Source organism: Megalops cyprinoides, chromosome 15, assembly GCF_013368585.1.
Source record: "Megalops cyprinoides isolate fMegCyp1 chromosome 15, fMegCyp1.pri, whole genome shotgun sequence".
Taxonomy (NCBI): Eukaryota; Metazoa; Chordata; class Actinopteri; order Elopiformes; family Megalopidae; genus Megalops; species Megalops cyprinoides.
The window spans coordinates 30,076,286-30,098,023 of NC_050597.1; the positions used below are offsets into that span (position 1 = coordinate 30,076,286).

Here is a 21,738-nt window from a genome sequence, read left to right on the forward strand (position 1 = left end):
GATCGTCGTGAGTTGTTTGTAAAATATTGGGCCTTGTATGGGTGCCATGTTCATTCCCGGAAGTTTGCTTCTTATTAAGTGGTTCCTCAGGCTTTTGGATGCAGAGATGATTTGGTACTCCTGGAGCACGCGTGTCCTTCCCAATATCTCTGCAATGTTGTTTTTGATCCTGTTGTTGGCCATCTGGCTGAATGCTGAATATGTGGTGATTAGTGGGATGATTTTCCTTTCGTCCTGTTTTCTGTTCAAGAAGGTCTTCCTGATCCCTCTGAGGAAGGACCTGGAATACCCCCTTGGTTTTAGGGCTCTGAAGAGGGTTTTAGTAGCCTCCTGAAAGTCTGATTGATGGCTGCAGATCATGCTGAACCTGAGCAGTTGAGACTTGATCAGGACCTTGAATGTGTGTTTTGGGTGGAGACTGATTTTGTGTAATTATGCATGTGTGTCCATATCCTTAAAGTAGACTTTGCAGTCTAGTGTATGTGTAGGAGAATGTTAGCCCCTTGTAAGCGGTGGTGTCTAGGAAGCCTATTTGTTGGTTATGTGTGGTACATTTCACTGTTATGGATATGTGGTGTGTGTTGAGAATTTGTATGAATTATGTGAAATCCTCTAGGCTATGTGTTCATGTTCTCCATATGTCTAAGTATCTGAAGTAATTTGTGGGTAGTTTGGCATTTTTCAAAAACAGTCTCCTCCCAAATTTTTTGCCCATAGCCGTGCCACTAGTCTTTAAGAAGAACGCCTTTTTGAACTCGAAGTCATTCTTGGTCAGGCTGATTTCCAGTAGTTGTAGGAGAAATGTGAAATGTGTCCGGTCTGCTGTCATCCAGATACTTCTCCATCCAGGTCTTGACTGCTGTCATATTGATGTTTGTGTACAGGCAGTCTATGTCTATGGTGAATAGTATTGCTTCATGTAGTATTTTGGTTGTTTTTAAAGTCATATCGTGTCTTTGATATAACTGTTGTGTTTTGTTGACAGTGGGGTGAGGAAATATGTTTAGGGTTAGGGTTAGGGTGATTTTAGGGTGTTTTAAGGTTTCAGGGAGTCAGAGAAGGACCCCGTTTCCCAAAAAATAAGGTGGGGGGGGGGGGGCGGCAAACCCCTGGGGCCCGAAGGGACACGCACAGTCCCCACCACCGCACCTGGCCAAACACACATACACACTTGTGTACACACTCATGCGCAGTATTGGAGAGAGGTGTTGAGTCTAGAGTTAGGGATTAGAGGTTAGAATTTTAGGATTGGAGTTGGGGTTAGGGTTATAGTTTAGAGCAGTGTTTCACAACCATCTCCTGAAGGACCCCCTGCGCTGCATGTTTTAGATCTCTCCCTGCTCCAACACAGCTGATTCAAATGATCAGTTTGTTATTAAGGAGCTTCAGGAGTTCATAACCAGTTGAACATTTGAATCAGCTGTGTTGGAGCAGGGAGAGATCTAAAACATGCAGGGCAGGGGGTCCTCCAGGAGACGGTTGGGAAGCACTGGTTTAGAGGGTTGGAGTTCGGGTTGGGGTTTAGGGGGTTAGGGTTAGGGTTAGGGTGAGGGTTTGGGGTTGGGGTGAGGGTGGGGTTAGGGTTAGGATTTAGGATTGGGGTTAAGATTAGGGTTTTAGGATTGGAGTTAGGGTTAGGATTTTAGGGTTAGGTTGGGGTTCTAGTTAAAAAGAGCATTAATATTAATAAAATTTTCATCCAAAAAGAGAAACTAAATACAGTTTTAAAATCCAGCTACATGTCTTAAAAAGGGAAGAGCTGAAATTTTGTTAAATAGATTGGGTTCTGGTAAAAGCATGCGTTTTTGCTCGGTTATCCAAGGGAGGGGTGGAGTCCAATGTCTAATTTACGTTGGGTACATAGGCAGGTACATAGACCTTCTTATAATAAATTCATATGGGGAAGGGAGAATTGCTTCTGCTTTGGGCGGGTGGCCCAGAATTAGAGGATGTATGGGTTAGGACACAAGTGTTATCATGTGTTGCATGTCTTCAATCATTGACCAATACTGTGGTCATGTTGGAAATACCTAGCAGATGAATGAAATGTACTTTCACTGTTTCAACACAACAGTGCAATTGCCTTCATTTTTCCCTGTAGTAATTGCACTAAGAACACTTAGTCATAGTTACAGATGTGAATTCTACATCCTTGGTCTGTTATATTTTCTAGTACTGTAAATTATGAGGTGTTTTCTACCTTGAAAGCGCAAGGTAGAAATTTATGTGCCTGTCCCAAACTATGTTTTGTCTTGCTCTTGACAAAATGTGGTGTTATACACACTAACAGTTACATGTCCATTTGAAATAATGATATAGCTCATATTGATAATATCCCTGTACTCATATAGGTCTTGTACCCCTTTTCCACTAGTATGCCATACCATGAACCACCAGTTTGGTTCATAAGTGACTCCACTGTTGGGCAGTCCTCGTGAGTAGGAAACAACTGTGAAGCTCAGGACCCATAAATTATGCTGTTTTAGTGGGCCCTGAGGGCAAATTCTGTTGAGACTGAGTTTGGCTAAGGGTATACTCCATAGTAGACAAAGCTTGTGACATTATAAATGATGTTGTTGCAGTCACATTAATTAAATATTTCTGTCACACTACAAGGGCCAGCACTTTATCGATATCTTAATGTCACTGCATTGTGGAGCAGTGGACCAGGGGTCTTTTCCTAGCTCTGGTGGTTCAGCTTGTCATCTCCCCTGGAATTTCTCTTTTATTGGAAGGTTTTGACTTCAGAGGGTGTTGTAATGTGAACGCTCATAAAAATCATACAACAAATCGTTTAGTTATACAGCTGGTACAGAGCTCTCACATGTGAAATAATTTCGCATAACTCTCCGGTTGATCCATCCATACTGTCGCATCACTTTAATGTGCACAGCCCTTTAAGAAACCTTCATTTTTATTGCGCATGTGTAAATCCGGTAATTAGCATAGAAAACAGCAGCGCTCTAAGCAATATGTTTTCTGAAAAAAGGCATTAAAAATAATTTAGACACGTTTATTATTATGATAAAATAAACACTTACGGCATATTTGACATCAATAATGAAAATAATAATTTTAAAGCATTCTTTCCTAGGTCAACTTGTTTTTTTCACCTCACCCCAGCCGGCTGTAACTGGTTTTATCCGGTATGGTGAGTCTGCGCAGTAGGTGTAAACAGGAAGAAACCGTAGAATCCGGGCAAGAGAGCAAAGTACACTGATAATTTTCGACAGAAAACATAAAATAGCGCGTATACAAGTATTTGGGGATATGATAAACAATAACATCGCGATATTATAGAAGTTACGTGTTCTTATAGTTGTATTGCTACATAAGCGGACTATCTTGAGAATCGGATATTTATCTTAGCTAGGTCGACTAACTCGGATTGTGGAAAGGATTTTTATCTTGCGATCCAGATCAAATGCATGGAACTGCCAGTGTTAATCAATGCTAACCCATGGCTGTCGTTGCACCTAGCTACGCAGCTATTTCCTGAACGATTTTAGAAGCGCAAGAGGTGAAAATAAAACCTTGCTAGGTTGCCAGTTTATTGGCCAACTGCGGTTGAATTCCTTTCGTTCTTTCGCCAGTCGACGCGATGGCCTGCTGACCTCGATTGAGGTATTCGCATAAGAGACAGGTTTGTAATATTTATTATCTGTACACACCGTCCGGTTATTTGGAAGATCGGCCGGACGCTTCGAAGAAATGGTTCAGAAAGACAAGGCGGCGGAGGCGCCGCAACCGGAGGGCGAGCCGACCCGCAGCCCGTGTCGTGCGGAGGCGGCTGCAGAAGGGCAGGCGGCGGCCGAGGAGCCCGGCATCGGCGTCGAGAGAACCGGCCGTCGGAAATTCATCAGCGGCGTCGTGGAAGGTGAGAAAATAAGCAGAAAAGTACATTTCTTTTCTAATGATCCATCCATTGATTCGACGTGGGTAACTGTTTCTATAATTTTTTTTATCTCGCTGGAAATATGAAATATCAGTTGCTGTTGTCAGAATTGTACGTTCTAACATTGCTGCAAATTCTTATATGCTGTAATTACTATTATTAATGCTAATACTATCCAATGCACAGCTGGACAAAATTTCACCGTGGAGTCGAGAAATACATTTTGTTTGTCTTTAAAAATATGGACATCGGGTTCACTTACGGTCGCCACAGAATATTACAACAGCGATAAACATTTGGAACCTTCATATGCAATGTTTTTGAAATATTGCCTCATATATTTAAAATCGAGGAATGTGTCCAGTTGCAAACACCACCGCTACCGCTACGCAGTAATAATCCCTTTGGAAATACCGGAAGCCACACTTGCGTACTAAAATCTACGCAAAACGTAGAGGTCTACGTAGTAAAACCCCTTTTCACCACACTCATGTGCTTCAGTGTACAATCGGAAAAAAACAGTATGTTTCAGCCAAGAGTGTGTCGGGGTGGGGTTTTCGGGTCTGCCTTTGAGATTCTCAGAATTATGAAATAAAATCCTTGTCTCTGGGAACAACCAGTGCACTGCTAGTTGGATGGTGGCTGTTTCCAGAAAGACTGTGATAACAGGGCATGCTGAAAAAGCCATCATATTTATTTAATGCACAGTATTCTGACAGTATTGTTGTTCCATTTGGCCAACTGGTGCTAAGTCCAAAAAATAAAAAGATGTAATTAATGAAGGGCTGGTGCTTTTCCACCTATTCTTTATATGAATGTCTCCTGCATGCCCTCTTTTGTGCATCTAATGGCCCCTGTGGCAGTGCTTTGGTAATAATGATCCAATTCACTTATTCTGCCGTATATAAATAGTCGTGCCTCCTTAGAAGGAAGTCTAAGCTGTGGTTAAATGGCATGGCCTGCTTGCTGGTGAAAGCGGCTTCATAAATTTCTGTGTATTGAGAGGGCACCAAATGAAACTCGCCATTTGCCGTCTGTGGAGGACAAATGATTGTCATTTTCACTGAGGAAGCCTTTTTCTTAATGTCTCACAGTGTGTTCTCCACCCCTTCCTATTTTGTACCCATAAACTTCAGCCCGTGTGCAGTAATGTGGTGACATTGTATTTGTCTGATTGGGGGCTCGAATGGCCAAAGTGGTATGAATGTATTTCAGTTTTGCGTGTCTCTGTGTGTGTGAGAGAGAGCGAAAAGTAATTGTTTGTGCTCTTTTGTCTGAAATGACAGGCTTTTATGGGCGACCATGGACCATGGAACAAAGAAAAGAGCTTTTCAGGAGGTATTGTCATGGTTCTGTTTGTTCATAGCTTACAGATTTGTATTGTTTAACAGTAACAGGAACTCATAGACAGTAGCTGCCAATGCAATGCAAGTAAATTGCATGCACATTGATGTAAATTTGTAAACCTATTCCACTGAGGTAATCTGTTTCTTGATAAAATATTTTCATTGTGTTTTTGTGATAGAAAAACAACTCTTGATATAGTATTGTCTTGTGGATTATATATACATATATATGTAATGTTTTGTATGTGGGTTTTACCTGGTAAAGCCTGTGTTTCAAGCCAAGTATATTTTATTTCCCAGACAGCAAAAATGGGGATTGAATACATACCTCTATGCTCCAAAAGATGACTATAAACACCGGATGTTTTGGAGAGAAATGTATTCTGTTGAAGAAGCAGGTAGGAACCTAAGTCTCATAGATACATTCATGCTGAATTTTTGACCTGCTAGAAACCACCATACACAACTTAAAATCATAGGAACCACTTTAAAGAATTGGCTTTACTGCAGCCTTTGGGACCTTTTAATCAATGTTTACAGTATTCCAACTACTAAAGATACCTAAGCGAATTTGCAAATTGCTTTTAAATTGCTTTTGCATTACTGTATACAAAATGAAAGAAGTATGACTTCAAAAGAAATAATTGCCACAGTTGATCTTTTTAAACGTTGTTTCTTAATATATGTAAATGTGTTTTTCCTGTTGTAGCCTGGAAATGAAATATGTTGTGTAGTAGCCTACAGTAACATTCTTCCTTGAGAGATATAGCAAAACCACTTTTAAGGCACTACAGCTAGGCTGAAGGATCTCCTTACTAATGCCTTATAGTGCCATCTAGTGGTAAAATGAAGATACTGTCAGTACTTCAGAGGGATCCTGTAAAGCAGATGACAAGAGATGCAGGCATTGTATAAACTGCTGCATACAGTTTATTCTTAGTCATTTATGATGTATGGGATAGAAAACTTACAGTATACATGCTATACACAACAACTTTGGGTCAGTTATTAAAAGGAATTTCAGTATCTCAATATATTGTGCATAGTCCCATGACATCCAAATGAGGTTAACACAATTATTTTGTAATGGTTTCTCCTCAGACACATTTCATTGGTAGTCACTGGTGTGCATCTGTGAGTCAGAAGTTACTTTAAGCAGGGGGTTGACCACAGCAGTACCACAACTGACCAGTGTCCTAATTTTCTCCTTTTCCAGAGCAACTTATGACTCTTATCAGTGCTGCCAAAGAGCATGGCATTGAGTTCATCTACGCCATCTCCCCAGGGCTTGACATAACTTTCTCCAACCAGAAAGAGGTTTCTACGTTGAAGCGAAAACTTGACCAGGCAAGACAAAACACATTTTTTAGTATTGAAAAACCCAGTGGATGTGAATGAACATATGAATGTATTTTTTTCATTGTCACGAATGTATTTTTTGTCATTGTCATTTGAAGTCGATTTGTTTTTCCCTAGTAGGTGATGAAGATGTGCCTGAAAGTTATTAATTTTCTGGGTTGGGGTTTCACACAGGTCTCACACTTTGGGTGCAAGTCCTTTGCTCTCCTGTTTGACGATATCGATCACAACATGTGCCCAGCGGACAAGGAAGTGTTCAGCTCCTTTGCCCATGCCCAGGTGTCCATCACCAATGAGATCTTCCAGTATTTGGGAGAGCCAGAAATGTTCCTGTTCTGCCCTACAGGTAATAAGTTGTGATTAAATGGCATTTGTTTGAATAACAGTAAAGAAATAATTAGTAATAGTAGAATGTTATTGTAGGGCAGTAGTATGGTGTAGTGGTAAGGAGTAGGGCTTGTAGTCGAAAGGTTGCTGGTTCGGTTCCCTGTTGGGGCACTGTTGTTATTCCCTTGGCCAAGGGTTTTTACCCACAGTTGCCTCAGTAAAAATCCAGCTGCATAAATGGATAAACTTGTACTGAAAGACACTGTAGGTAACAGCATCTGCTAAATGACAATAAGGTCATTTAATGATACTGATTCATAGGGTACTACTACATTCTGAATATGCGTCATTTCGTACTAATACATAGTGTAGTATTGTACAACCAGGTGCCCAGGTATTCTATACTTAGAGAGCTTAAGATACAATTTAGCTCTGTGAACTAGTACTCAGTCAGATCTGGCTTTTTAAGCAATAATCTGAGGCTCTGTAGTTTTATCATGAGTAAGTCTTTATATACTGACATCAGCTAAAAGCGTATTTTGAGCAAAGCCAGATCTTTAAATGTTTTGTGCTGTAGCATTTTATTACTGTTGGCACTGATAGTAAGCCACGTATGGCCTTCTTTTTTCATTTTCCTTTCTGTAGCAGTAAAGACTTGTCTTGCCTATTGAGTGAAGCTGATTTTGATGGCTCACATACTCAGCTGTTGTTTTGTCTCCCCAATGCCCACCAACATTAGAGTACTGTGGAACCTTCTGCTACCCAAACGTCGCCCAGTCCCCATACCTGCGGACGATCGGTGAAAAGCTGCTCCCGGGAATCGAAGTGCTTTGGACAGGTAATGTTTCCCAGCTCTAAACATTCTGTCAGTTGCGGTAAAATGATATGCATGCTCTCTGCCGTTAGATTATACTGAAACATTTTTATGAAAAGCTGCCCTATGAATGTACTGAAACCTGCCCTGGGAATGATCGTACTGTGTGCGTAATGATTTGTAAATGTACGGTGCACCATCCTTACCGCTAGGTCCCAAAGTGGTGTCCAAAGACATCACAGTGGAGTCTATCGAAGAGGTGTCCAAAATCCTGAAAAGGGCACCTGTTATCTGGGACAACATACACGCCAACGACTACGACCAGAAGCGGCTGTTCCTGGGCCCCTACAAGGGCAGGTCAACTGAGCTCATCCCAAGACTGAAGGGGGTCCTCACCAACCCCAACTGTGAGTTCGAGTCCAACTTCGTGGCCATCCATACCCTGGCCACCTGGTACAAGTCCAACATGAACGGAGTGCGGAAGGACGTTGTCATGAGTGAGTCAACTTCACAATTGTAGAGCCGTGGCGTGATACGTGAGCATGTCTGTACTTATGTGTATCCTACAATTTTCTAGTTTTCCTTGTTTGTAGTTTGCAAATTGTTGAGGAGTCCTGCTTTTTTTAGAGATGCTGTTTCTCTTGAGAATGTCAGTGTTTGAACTGCATTAGCGGGTTGATGTACGTGGGCAGTACATGAGGAGGAAGCTATCATATAACATCAACGATAAAAAAAATGCTGCACAGTGGTTTGGTTTAGTGTGAACACAACACTGCAGTCCTTGACTTACCCTTCCCACCTACTGGTTTGAAGTGTACTTGAGTCATGGTGCTGTTGACTATTTTCCTTGACCTTCTTAATGGTAACAAAGCCTCTTTCTGCGGCTTGCCATCTGGCTCTCTTGCAGCCGACAGCGAGGACAGCACCGTATCGATCCAGATTAAGCTGGAGAACGAAGGAAGTGACGAGGAGCTGGAGACAGACATGCTCTACAGCCCCCAGCTGGCCCTGAAGCTGGCGCTCACTGAGTGGCTGGGGGACTTCGGCGTGCCTCACCAGTACAACAGTAAGGGCCCGCCTCCTTTTCCTGCTTGTGCACCTCCAGCCTCCTTCATTGGGTTAATTTTAATGTACAGGTGTTTGAATGTAAAGGTGTTGAACGGCGAAGAACAATGCACAGGAATTATTTGTCCTCTCCCAATTGGTTGTTTTCATTCAATTAATTTGTTCGACAGGTCGCCAGGTGCCTCACAGTGGAGCGAAGACTGCCGCCATTGACATGCCCTCCCTAGTCACCCCCACCATGGGTTCCTCAACCACAGTGACCACCGTCTTCCAGCAGCCAATCATGAGCCAGGGGGCGGCGGTCGGGGCAGCAGCGGCATCCCTGGGCGAGGAGCCCCACCCCCTGGGCAAGGAGGAGGAGGTGGAGGTGGAGGTGGAGGCTGAGAAGAAGGAGTCGGACGAGGAGCCCATGGAGACGGCGGCGGAGAAGCAGGATGAGACGGACGCCAAGAACGTCAACCAGATCCTGACAGAGATCGTCAAGGCTAAGATGTCGGAGGAGCTGAGGCCCATGGACACGGACAAGGAGAGTATTGCTGAGTCCAAGTCGCCTGAGATGTCAGTGCAGGAGGACTCGGGCAGTGACATTGCGCCCATGCAGACGGATGACCAGCTGGGCAAGGAGCCCTTTGTGCCGGGCCCCAACGAGAAGCCACTCTACACCGCTGAGGCACTCTCACTGGAGGACCTCACCCTGCTGGCTGAGCTCTTCTACCTGCCTTACGAGCACGGGCCCAAGGCCGTGCAGATGCTCAAGGAGTTTAACTGGCTCCGGGCCAACAGCAGCATCGTCAGCGTCAACTCCAAAGGGAAGGATCCGGAGAAGGTGAGTGGCGGCCACTCCAAGCCTGACCAGTGATAGCGATGAAGTCGACCTTCAGATGTCTCGAAAGCAGGCCCAAGGTGTAATCAACAGGGCAGTTAATCTGTGGATATGGGTCCTGTTGACACAGCAGGGTAGAAGTCAGCAGCCTGTAGTTGAAATAAAATTCTTTGAAGTCATTCTATTTTTCTTAGAAGTTACTCTTGTCATTTTAAGTATAAACTAACACTTGACTGAAGTACAAGTACTCTGCAAATCCAGCTTCATAACCTCATAGAAATAGTGATACTAACTTTTGCTCACTTTTCTAGCTATGAAATGTAGCACACACTTTACAGTGATGGTAACTGGAGAACATTGTTGCTAAGTTGGCAACAAATGTTGCAGTAGACAGGGGGTTAGATAAAACAAAATGGTGGACATGCAGGCATTCTTTCCACCATTGGGGGGCGCCTGTAAAACACAAAATATTTTGAACCATGCCATGTAATTTTATTCTAACCAGATTTAAAAAACCAATCTAATTTCAGTTCTGCCAAGGAATTACGTACTTCTCCGATGATGAGAATTTTCTCTAATTTTGAGTGGATGCAGGGTTATAGCAATAGCAGGAATCATTGAAAATTCCATTTGTATGTCTTTCGTATGGAAGATATTTTTTCGTAGGTGTGTGTATTGAAATGTGTTAGTTGGTCTCTTGAAACAATGAACTGCAACAGGAATCACCACAACCTTTGGGTTCCGAGCCCGGAAGGTTAACGATTTCACCACACTGCTGCGCCCCTTTACAGCAAGAAGGTGACCGTCAATGTCGCTACCCTTCCCTCTGCAGGTTGCTGAGTGGCAGTCGCGGGCGGAGAAGTTCGAGGAGATGTGCTGCTCTGTCATCCAGATGTTCACCAGGCTTTCCAACTCGGCCAACAGGACCATCCTGTATGACCTCTACCCCTACATCTGGGACATAAAGAGTATCATCTCTATGGTGAAGTCGTTTGTTCAGTGGTTGGGTAGGTACCATCCCGGAGTTTTTCCCCAAACGTTTTCCGAGAGCTTGTCCACAGCAGAGGAGGCTTTACTCATTTGATTAGCCCATGAAATGCACGTAACTCAAACAGATCAGGCCTCTAACTGTAGACTCACAACTTTTCAAGTTGTTCATTGTAGGACCATGTAATGCATTTTTAATGTTAAAGATAAGAGGTGGTGTTTAGGTGAAGCATTTGTCTGCTGTAGTATGTTTTCAGAGAGGTTTCTCAAGACCTGAGTTAAATGTGACATGTTCAGCAGGGTTAGTGCACCTGTGCCAAAACTTTTAGGCTGCGACACCTCACCTGTTATCCACTCCACCTCTAGCTGTCATTGCCATTCTTAGAATTTCTTGGGCTAATGTGTTCATTAGAGGCAAGGTCAGATTTTTGCTCTTAATGCCTTTATTTTAGGTTTTTTTATCTGATTTTTTTTCTTGTTTATGTATGATTTTCTTTGACTGGCTGAATGCTGCCTGCACTCTTTTAGTTTTGTCATTCCTGTCGACCCAAGCCAATCAGAAAGATGAATTTTAAAAGGTTAAATAAAGCAATAAAACCAAAGTGGTGGTAATCATGCCAGGTGTGCACTGCTGCTTGCTGTGTGCCCCTGTAGCGACGTCACTGCTGCGTTGACACGGTAACTCCCGCTGCCGTCTTTCCCCTGACCAAGGGCTCTGATCGCGGAGGAGAGTTGATCCCTTCCGCCCCAGCGCGCTAGCGAGCTTGGAGAACAAGGCGGCTGTTCAAGGCTATTCTGGTGCAGGAGAGAAGGGGGAGGGCAGCAAGCGCATTTGCTGCATATGCAAATTTCATCATGGGTGGGGGAAGGGTTGGGGGTACTTTCTGGAATTGATTACATGTAAATATTCATTCCAGTGTCTTCGCTGGTCCAGAGTAAGAGTGCTCTTAGTTAAGCTCCACAGAAAACCTCTTGATTTTTTTTTCTAACTGTAGCAGTGCCCCAGGGCTGTTTTGGAGTCAGTTTTCAGCCACAAAGACCAGAAGAGGGTCCTGTGAGTCTCTTGGACCAAAATAAACCCCTCCACAAGTCCCATATGATATCCTTGTACATGTTACGCATGAAAACCATAAGCTGAAGTTGGACATGCAGGGCACTGCTACAGTTGGAATAACCGAATCGGCTCGAGAGGAGAGGTGGCTGTTGGAAGCTCCTTTGGCTAACAGCAAAGCACCAGCATGGCCTGGGTTACTGGCGTAACCACATTTCATTCACAGGTTTCTGTCCGGCTATAAGGACAAGCTGAAGACTTTCATTTACACAGCAGGCAGCAACCAAACCTGGCGGAACCACTGCTAAAAGATTTGGCACCAAACTCATTAATGAACCACGGGTCAGCATGTCCTAGGTCTTGATGGTTGAAAGGAAGCGGACTGCCACCATTCAGATGTATTAACAATACTAATCATAATAATAAGTATAATCATAAGTAGCACAGAGAACTCCAGAATAGCAATCAGTGTAGAGTGGAGTTCATTAATTTCTGACATTGTTCCTTAACTTCCATCATTAAGTTAATTAATTAATGCTATGAAAAGTGTGAACTTAAAACAGTTCAGTTCCTCACCAAGTCCCTTTTGATCACACTGGGTCAGTGATCTTTTTATTTGTTTGTTTATTTAGTTTTTGTAACCAGATATTATGTCATTCCAAGTATTTCAATAAGGATACATTGGTGATTTTAATGGGTTGACACAACAAAAAGGCTAATAGGTAGATAAAGGCTATCTGAGGCTATTAGCTAGGTTAGGGCTATCTGAGGGTAATAGGAAGATGAGTTAAGGCTATGTGTCCACCTCAGGCTTGGAGCACTCCACTCCTCTGTCCCCCAGTCAGAAGTGCTGCAGAGAGCATTCAGTCAAAGCATCGCTGATATATATATTTTTTATCATAAGAACAGTCTCTAATGAATTCTTCTATTGTCTTCTCCCTTCACTGTGTACAGATGGAAGAATTCTGAGCACGAGTTTCTACTGCTATTGGATCGACAGTGGCCGATGTATGCACAGTGCTGGCGATTTTTACCTTTGCTTTCTTTTTTGCATTTGTTTTGTTGTTTTTTTTTTTTGTTTTAATTTATTTCTTTCTCATTTATATTTAGCCCCTAATAGTTTATGTTATTACCGTAAGGAAACAGGGTTTTTTTGTTTTTGTTTGGGAAGGATATATATATATTTTTTTTTTTTTAGATGAAGTCACATTTGCGCTGCGATAGCTGAAGCGATAAGGTTTAACACAAACATTTTTTTTTCTCTGACAGCTATTCTAACGTATGTTTTTTTCTGTTATTAGGCCTAGTGCGCTGGCTCTGACACAGCCTTGAATGTACTCTCTTAGTGGAATTTACACCGGTTTTCATTTTTGTAGTTTCTGCTACTCTCCCATCTCAGGAATAGAGAGCACGATCAGGGGCATAATGCTAATGGTTGGCAGCCAGGTTTGGCGCATTTCATTGAACACCAGTTTAGAATTCCTCTTAAACAGTGCATGTTGGTGCTGTGTCTGGCCAGCTCCTCAGAGGATGCGCGCTTAGGCTTGTGTCGAATCGCTTACAAAGCAGGATTATGTTTATGTCTTTGCGCTGTACTTGTCTTGCCACATGACTTGAAAAGGAGGCCCCATTCCTACCCCCCCCCCCCCCCCCCCCCCAATCGCATATCAGCGATGGAAACATTAATGTCTCATGTTAACAAAAGGTCACCGCCAGAGCTGAGAGAGGTGCTTCATCTTTGCCCTCTGTTCTGATCATTGTGTGGCATCTGAATGCCCACCATCTGACATTTCTCTGCTAGATTATTTTACCCTGGCTTCACAAAATTGAAGTCCATTGTCCTGGATTCTTTGATCCATCCAGTCCTTCTACGGTTTTTGCCATTTTCTCATGCAGATGAGTTGGGCTTACCAGTCACGTGACAAGACAGTCGTCAAAAATTAAAATGTGACTTCAGTTGAGGTGTAGAAATGGATGGGGCATGAACAACTCAAGCTTATATATTAATTTCTAGCAAGATGACAGGAAACCAACATTTCAAAAGCATGTCTGTGGCTTTCCTCCCCACAGATTCTCAATTATGGGGGCTGTAGTTATGCACAGTTCTCCCTTTTCAGCAGTATTTTCAGCATTAAGAACATGGAAGGGTGAATCCTTCTGAATAAGTGTAATGTATGTTGTTTTCAAAAGGTAAAAGTACCTTATAGACAAAGTGAATAAACAAGAAATGCCTTTGATATATTTTAATTAAATTTAGAATCAACTGATAGCTGTTAATGCATAAATTAATATTTAGTTCCTTTATCAAACGCTGTCCCCTTACGTTGCAGTATGTGAATATAAGCTTTTGTTACTTGAGTCCCTAGGGCCAGAGGTTGAATCAAAAATTGAAGATTTTACTTAAAGTTTTACAGATTTATTTACGTTTTTATTATTTTTCTTTTCCCTTTTTTTTGTTAATACGGATTTATTTTTGTGCATTTGAGTGATTGGAAGTAGACACCTCTACCCCGATTCCCCCTCCCCCCATTTTGTCAGAAAGCCCCCGCCTCACGTAACATTCTCCGCTTGGATCTGATCCCAACAGGGTGTCGTAGTCAGTCTTCAGCACAGTTCTTAAGCGGAGACCAAGAGCCCTGGGCCTTTAGGGGCGGTCTAGCGGGAGAGTTCCAGGTATCAAATATCGAATTCACAACTGATTGTTGAATGAAGAAAAGACAAACTGGTTTGGTGCTGATTCGAAAGGGTTGGTCTGTTTAAGGTGCGCTGAAGAGCCTCAATAATTTGGGTCTCGTGTAGTTATCTGTGGTTACCGAAAGGACCACTGTGAGTTTTTAGCCTGCAGAGCTGAACTCTCTAGTGTGATCCTCTGGCCGCAAATGCAGCCGGATCACATGCTAGGTGGCGAGTTGGAGGGAGGGGAGTAGCTTAAGGAGAAGGGACAAAAAGACAAGGCGGTGTTTGGCATGGCGGCGTCTCTAATCCCATTGCAGTCTGAATCTCTTTCAGCGACTGTCCAAAGGCGATGCTGCTTTTCCCAAGCGCCCGCGAACTGCGCAGCATGGCTAGGTTTTGTTTTCATGACATCTCATTTCTTTGCAGGAAGCACAGCGTTAAACCTCTCCCTTCCCCCACCCATCCCTTTACCCCCTGCCCCCTTCCTCCCACCCTCCTTCCGCTACCCCCTCCCCCGAACCGCCCTCCCGCACCCCTCGCGCACGCTTCTGCATTGCCGCGCCCGCGTGTACGCAAGCGAGTCCGCCCGCGAAAGAAGGTTCCATGAGCAACAGTAGGCAATGATTACAGCATTACGGCATCAGAGCTACCGCCCCACTTTTCTTGTATTTGGTGTTGCTTCTGGATCCAGTGTCCGCTGACGTCAGCCGGGAAGGAATTTTGGCAGCAAAGTTTGGCTTCTCTCTGGTTTGTTCATGGAACTTTTCCACCCCCCCGTGTTCCTGCATCATCATTTTTCTCTACAGGAATTTTGGCGCAGCGAAATTGCAATGCCTTTTTTAAGGGAAAGGAGCATCTCCTTTAGCCAGTTAGACCCTTTTCAGACCAAGCCTCTCCTCTCAGATATCTGTCTGTGTTTAATCTTGCTCTCCATCTTTGAAATGCATTGCTGTAGGCTCTAAGAATTAGCAAGTAGACTTTAAAATCAAATGAGCAAAAAAAAAAAAAGACTAGATCACGTTTATTATTGTTGTCGCTCAGTGAAATTAACTACAAAGGACATGGCAGCCATTGGTAAGCAAGGCTGCTGTTACGTAATTTGACTCCGGCTGCATCAGCCTTGTAGTGCAGATTTTTATCGGGCTGGCCCTTTTTATGGAGTTGACGCAATGGTAGCTAATTGGCTGTCCTTAAAGTGATGCTCGGCAGCAGAGGAAGCAGATCGTCACACTCATTGTGGGAAAAGTACTGAATGTGCTGTGTTTGGTCTTCTCAGCGGTTGTTGCCAATCGATGGGGCAAACGATCTCTTCTACCAGCCACCACCTTCGATGCCTACCTCCAAAATCTACTCCATAAGGCCGTATTACCCCAAAGATGAGGTTTGTTTTTTTTTTCCTCCCCTTTGTTGTCATTTTTCATTTGTTCTCAAGATGTAATTATGCATGTAAACCTATAAGCATGCTCTTTGAATGAATTGCCATCTTTTAACTTGCATCAGTGGCAGGACTTGCACAAGTTGTAGAATACGAGAGTGCTAAGCATTCAAGTTAGCAAAGTGTTCATCTTGCAAACTGAGCCTTGTGGCCTGGTTTCAGTACCAACAGTGTCATCAGCCAACAATTTGGAGCTTGGAGCCTGGAGCTTCTTTCAGTGACACTGGAGTAGGGGTTGGTTTTTTTTTTGATACCATGCATTCCATGTCCAAGGCATGGAAATGGCAGGCCTAATGAATTATCATAGCTTATTAATATTGGAATATATAGCTGATGTTAGTGGAGCTTGTCTATCCTACAATCGGTGCTTGCTTCACTGTAGTGCACTTTGGGACTCGTGTGAAAAATAGGCATTGGAAGCATGCAGATGTGTCAGAGTTGAATTCGTCCAGCTTCACTGTTGCATGCCCTCAAAGGGCTGTCAGGGTGCAGAGGTCATAGGAGGCCCCTTTCTTATGGCTGTGCGACTCGCTCTCTCTGCTCTCACAGCCCGCCGTGTACAAGATCTGCAGAGAGATTTACAATGAGGGGCTGGAGGGAATGCCTTTCTCAGAGCAAGAGCCAGACCTGATCGGAGACCGGTAAGAAAACACCTACAAACTGACCACAGCTACTCTCAACATCAGGGACTTGGCACTATGTACAGATATGCCTCACACAGAAAATACTGCCAGAAGAGTCTGATAGAGTGTCAGTTGTATTCAGCATATGACACATGGAAAGTAAATGTCATATGTGGGTTTTAAAGTGTGGTTTGATCAAGTGGGTGAATAGAAAAGATGTATGTGTGCATTGCCCTGTGGAATCTTCCAGCCTCGGAGGGAACTGGAAGAGCATACAGGATTCTATGTATGTATCTGGTGCAGCTACCTGCTTTGTGGTGCGTTGTAGACCAGATATAGATTTTGTCATTGGTTGGAGCTGTGGTTGCCCTGGTGACAGGGTAGTGACAGGTCCCCCCCACCCCTCCCGTGCAGGTTGGTGGGCGGCTTCCTGACCCTTAGCCCAGACTACGGCTTCGTCCTGGAGGATGAGGAGGGGGTCTGCGGCTATGCCCTGGGCACCGTGGATGTCAAGCCCTTCGTGAAAAAATGCAAGATGAGCTGGATCCCCAGCATGCAAGAGAAATACAACAAACCTGACGTGGAAAAGGACCTGTCTGAGGCAGAGGTGGGCACCGCCCAGAGCCGCACTAAAATCAATTCAGCATCAGATGTTTTTTATTTTAAAGGGAGATCTTGCATCCAGTGTACACTACAGTATGTTATGAAACACAGTTTACTAATGTAAAGATACAGCAGGGGTATGTAAAACGAGGAATTGCCGAGGACATACTGCACAAAATACAGGAAATGTTACCACATGGTATTCTGTTATGAAAACGTACTTTCTGCTCCGCAGAAAATGATGCTGAGCTTCCACGAAGAGGAGGAGGGCCTACCAGATTCCTTCCTCAGCAACTTTCCCTCCCTGATCAAAGTGGACATTCATGCCAAGGTCACCGACCCCAGCGTGGCCAAGAGCATGATGGGATGTCTGCTGTCCTCGCTCAAAGCCAACGGTGGGTGGAAAGATGGTCGAGAGGGGGGAGGTGTCGCCTCACCTCTTTCACAGACCTCTTGGTTTTCAATTTACTGTTGGCTGTCAGAAACAGGAGCTCTGTGTGAGTGACAGTTGAGTAAGTAGGGGAATGCAAGTGTTTGATTACTGAGGCTCGAAATTGTGCTTGCTTTTGAACCCCTGCTTTTTGATCTGTCTGGGTGGTCTCTCATGCTTGCGGGTTCATCGTTCAGCACCTAAAGGAGATCTCCAGCAGGTGGGAATGTTTTAGCACACTAATGTTGCACATAGTTCTGGACAGTTCTGGACATTTCTGTAGGGATGAGAACAGACTAAGGTCAAAGACACAGAAATAAGAAAAGGGGATTTCCTGAGCTTGTGACCAAGGACAAGGGGCCAGGTTTGTAGTCATTTCTTTGCTCTAATCCTTCTTTCTCCTTCTTTCTCTCCCTCCTTCCCTCCCTCTCTCCTTTCCCATCTCTCTCTCTCACTCTACCTCCTCTCCCTCTCTTTTCTCTTTCCCTCTCTCCCCCACTCCCCCCCATTTCTCTCCCTCTCTGTTTCCTTCTTGCTGTTTCTCTCTCTTTTTTTTCCCCTCCTTTCAGGCTCCCACGGTGCCTTCTGTGAGGTGAGACAGATGGATAAAAGGATGTTGGACTTCTACAGCAAGCTGGGCTGCTTCGAGGTGGCGAAAATGGAGGGCTTCCCGAAAGACGTGATAATAATGGGGAGGAGCCTGTGACCCTACCTTTCCAGAACCGACAGTGGGGGGGGCGAAAAAACAAACAAAACAAAAAAACATGTTTATATGTACCACCACCACCACTATCAGGAGTTGCCGTGGTAGCCTTTGTGATTGCGTGCCGAAAAGCTGCAGGACGCGGCTGTTGAGATTAAGGCTCTCCATCCACCCCACCCCACCTAGATTTCTCGGCTCGACCGCTCAGGGGCGTCTGAAGATTCAATTTAGGACTAAAGGCACCTCCCATGTCCCGTCTCCTGTGATTGCGTGGGATACAGGGTGGACTTGCCCCCTCGGTTTCACACGGACCGCGTCCTGGCCGCTGGCACCGGCATCACCATGGTTTCACTTAACCTTTCTGTTGTGTCAGCATTAACAACGAGTGTGCGTTGTGCGTGCGTGTGTGCAGGCGTGCGTGCGTGCGGAGAAGAGCTCCTTTTCGGCCACAGGTGGGTGGAGAGGTAGGTGGTGGTTACGCCTTAGCTGCTGCTGGGAGAGGGGGGTGGCCTCGCCTCCTTTCATTTTTTTTTTCTCACCTCCATTTCATGGCTGCACTACAGGCTGAGCAGAGTCGACTTCATTATAGTCAGTGTTCATTTTGACTGCTCTGCAGTTACATCCCAGTTGGCCTGCTTTGTTTTCATGCAAAAAAGCTAGTAGGACTCTTTCATGTCGGGGAAGGATCAGGTGCACGTGTGCTTCAAAAGAATCTGGGGAGGAAAGCAAAACGTGGTACTCGCTTTTACCTCTTTGACGCCATCATCGGTGGTCCGCACTGGTAGGGATCGATGACGTGTGAAAGCGGGGGAGAAAAAAACGTTTGTGGTGTTTTCCTGAGCCCCTGTTTTTAAAAAAGCCCATTGGACCAGACGCAAATGTTTGAATAGTCATTCCAGTCCAGTGGTCTGACAAGACTGCACGCGGTTAATGTTCCCAAACGCAAGTGCTTTTAAGATTTTGCAGTTGTGCGCATTGTTAGGACGTTGGTCACTGTTATGAAATCAAAGGCACTAGCACGCAGTGAGGAAATCCGTAAGAGTCTGGGTGCAGAATATAAATGGCTTTCTGCAGGCTCCTTTTGCCTTGCGCTGAATCTGGTTATCCACTGTGTGAGCCAGTGTGACGCTGGGCTTTAGCTTGGCTAACCCTGGCTTGGCTTGGGTTCGTAGAGAGCACAGAGCTGCAGCCAACCACAGGATCGCTGAAGACCACTGTAATACCCACAGTGGGAAGTTTCTGATTTCAGCATTAGGCGAAATCAGAGAAAGGCATTGCATTGGTGGCGATCAAAAACCTACACCTTGATCATAAACTACTGAAACAGATGATTGAACTGAACGACAAATATTCCCTAATAATGCTACTGGTCTCTTCCTTTCCCAAACCTATCATACTGATGAAACTTATAACTATAACACTTCTGGTTTCAGAAACGTGAAGTGTTTCCTGTACGTTTACAGAAGTATTCCCTGTTGCCAAAGTGGTGAAGGTACTAACTCAACCCACATGGCCCTTACAAATGGAAGTGTAATCATTAAAGGTGTTGGTTGGCCTTTTTGTATCAATGTATTTTATACTGGTGTTTTTGTTTCCTTTTTGTAAATGTAACTTGAAAGACTAGAGCCAGCACTTTGACCATAGCTCAAACAGTACGGCTACTGCTTAGACTGAGATCTGCTTCTCATGTAGCTATATTCTGTGATTGCCTGACAACATACTGTTGTAATATTGCATTCATTTGTGCTGTGCATGATGCATAATAGATTGAACTTTCAACCATTTGAATCATTATGTCCATACTATGCTCCATTCAGTAAGTTCATATGGTATACAAACTGGATGGAATTGATTGACCTGCCCCCTGGGGAATTCAGAATCAGTGCCGTGATATAAATCCCCCTCATTTCATTCTGGTTTGGTCCCGTCCTTGTAGTTTCTACACCGAAATAAACGTAAAAGGTGTGTTCTTAGGTGTGTGTTAATCACCAATGTTATGTTACCTCAGACATACATTTTTTGGCTTCTTCATGGTTCTTTTTTCTTGATGAGCACAAACTAGTTCATGCATAAAATTTCACTTTGTGAAATACAGCACTTGTTTTAATCCCACCTACCTTCCCTGCTTTCTGCCTCTCTATGTTCCTCTTCCACAGCCCACTTCTAGTTTTGTTCACATCGGTTTAGATTGCCATTGAGTCTCGCACCAGACTTACCGCTAGGTGCATAGGACAAGAAGGTTGTGATGAGCTTGTTAAAAGTTAAAAGTTCTGTTACACATGGTCTTGGACATTACATCTTACATTTATTTATTATTATTATAATTATCATTTTCATGCTGAAATGTTTTCTCACTTATTTTAAATAATACTGGTTTCTCACTTAGGAAAGTGTGCTTTTTCTGTCACTGTTTTAAGGCCATTTCAGAAAGCCTTCAATTTAGAGTGCAACCCAGCTTCTGACAAGGATAATTCAATGCAGCACTGCAGCATTTCATTATATTGGGATGTATAAGGATGTGTAGCTATAATTTCTGTAAGATTTGTATGTAATTAAGATGGTTAACAATAAAGTATGTTAAACCAAGTGGCTGTGTACTGCATCATACTTTGATCCTCTGCCTCTCCAGGACAGGTAGGCCTACTGAAATTCAGTTTTATTAATTGAAGTAAGGTCAGCACGGACGCTTGCAACTCGATGTTTTAAACACTCTCACAAAAGTTTTATGTAGTATGGGGTAAATTTCCCCTACATATAAATGTGAGTGAGTGAACAAAATATGGCACAACAGGAGATATAATTATACAATATTTATTCATTACGTAACCAGGTATTATGTGTACCAAGATACAAGATGCAAATAACCTGCAGGCCCATAATACATTAATCACTTCACCTTCTCACATGACTTTATGAGAACCTGCGTATGTTTACGAAATATCCATTCCATGCTGCATGGTCTTTCACCCTTTTATCAGAAAACAGAGGTAGATATACTAGTTATAGCTCATTTTAACAGTCCCTAAGCATTTAACTGCGTAAGGAAAAGTCCATGAAGAGAAGAAATAGTTTAAAAGAAATACAGTCCGGGTGATAGGCTGCCACAGTGGGTTGAAGCCAAGAGTCGGGGCACAGCGTACATTTTTGCTGAGACTGAGACCACAGGTTCTTGTTTTGAGAAATCAATTCACGAAGTCATGAATTATGTGCATTATAAATGCCACTGGCATATATTATCTGCGATGATTACCTCTCTCCAGCTTTTCTGAGTCTGTTGATGTGCGGTCAGTCAGACAACGACTTTTTATAGGACACGATACAGATGTTATGGTAGGTAGCTGACTAGACATATAGGGTAGCAAAATTTCATTCGTAAACAAACATCAAGTAATTATTTAAACTATCCTCCTTAGATGGAGCCAAAACAGATGATACACAAACAGCCAGGCTACGTTTCAGATTCACTTTGAACAAGCTTAGCTAACTTGCTCCGATAAAAAGATGTCTTCAGATTTGAACAGTGATGGCATGAGTGACAACAATAGTTTGTTTCACCTTCTGATTAACATTTATGTTGCATACAGTATTGATATCATAATTT

General features: G+C 43.6%; 1 protein-coding gene across 2 annotated transcripts; it reads left to right on the top strand.

Annotated features, from left to right (window-relative positions):
* The first annotated feature begins 3,157 nt into the window (after positions 1-3,157).
* oga (O-GlcNAcase) lies at positions 3,158-20,672 on the top strand. 2 transcript variants are annotated; one of them, XM_036546214.1, is made up of 17 exons: positions 3,158-3,877; positions 5,182-5,233; positions 5,542-5,639; positions 6,458-6,588; positions 6,775-6,946; positions 7,667-7,765; positions 7,954-8,238; positions 8,649-8,807; positions 8,977-9,632; positions 10,462-10,636; positions 12,622-12,675; positions 14,255-14,340; positions 15,620-15,724; positions 16,328-16,419; positions 16,816-17,008; positions 17,240-17,399; positions 18,004-20,672. In XM_036546214.1, the coding sequence occupies exons 1-17, from the start codon at positions 3,712-3,714 to the stop codon at positions 18,138-18,140; spliced, it is 2,820 nt and encodes a 939-aa protein (XP_036402107.1). In that variant the 5' UTR covers positions 3,158-3,711; the 3' UTR covers positions 18,141-20,672. The 2 variants fall into 2 exon arrangements, with proteins under 2 accessions (XP_036402107.1, XP_036402108.1); XM_036546215.1 differs by lacking the exon at positions 12,622-12,675 and having other exon boundaries at positions 18,004-20,671.
* The last annotated feature ends 1,066 nt before the right edge of the window (positions 20,673-21,738 follow it).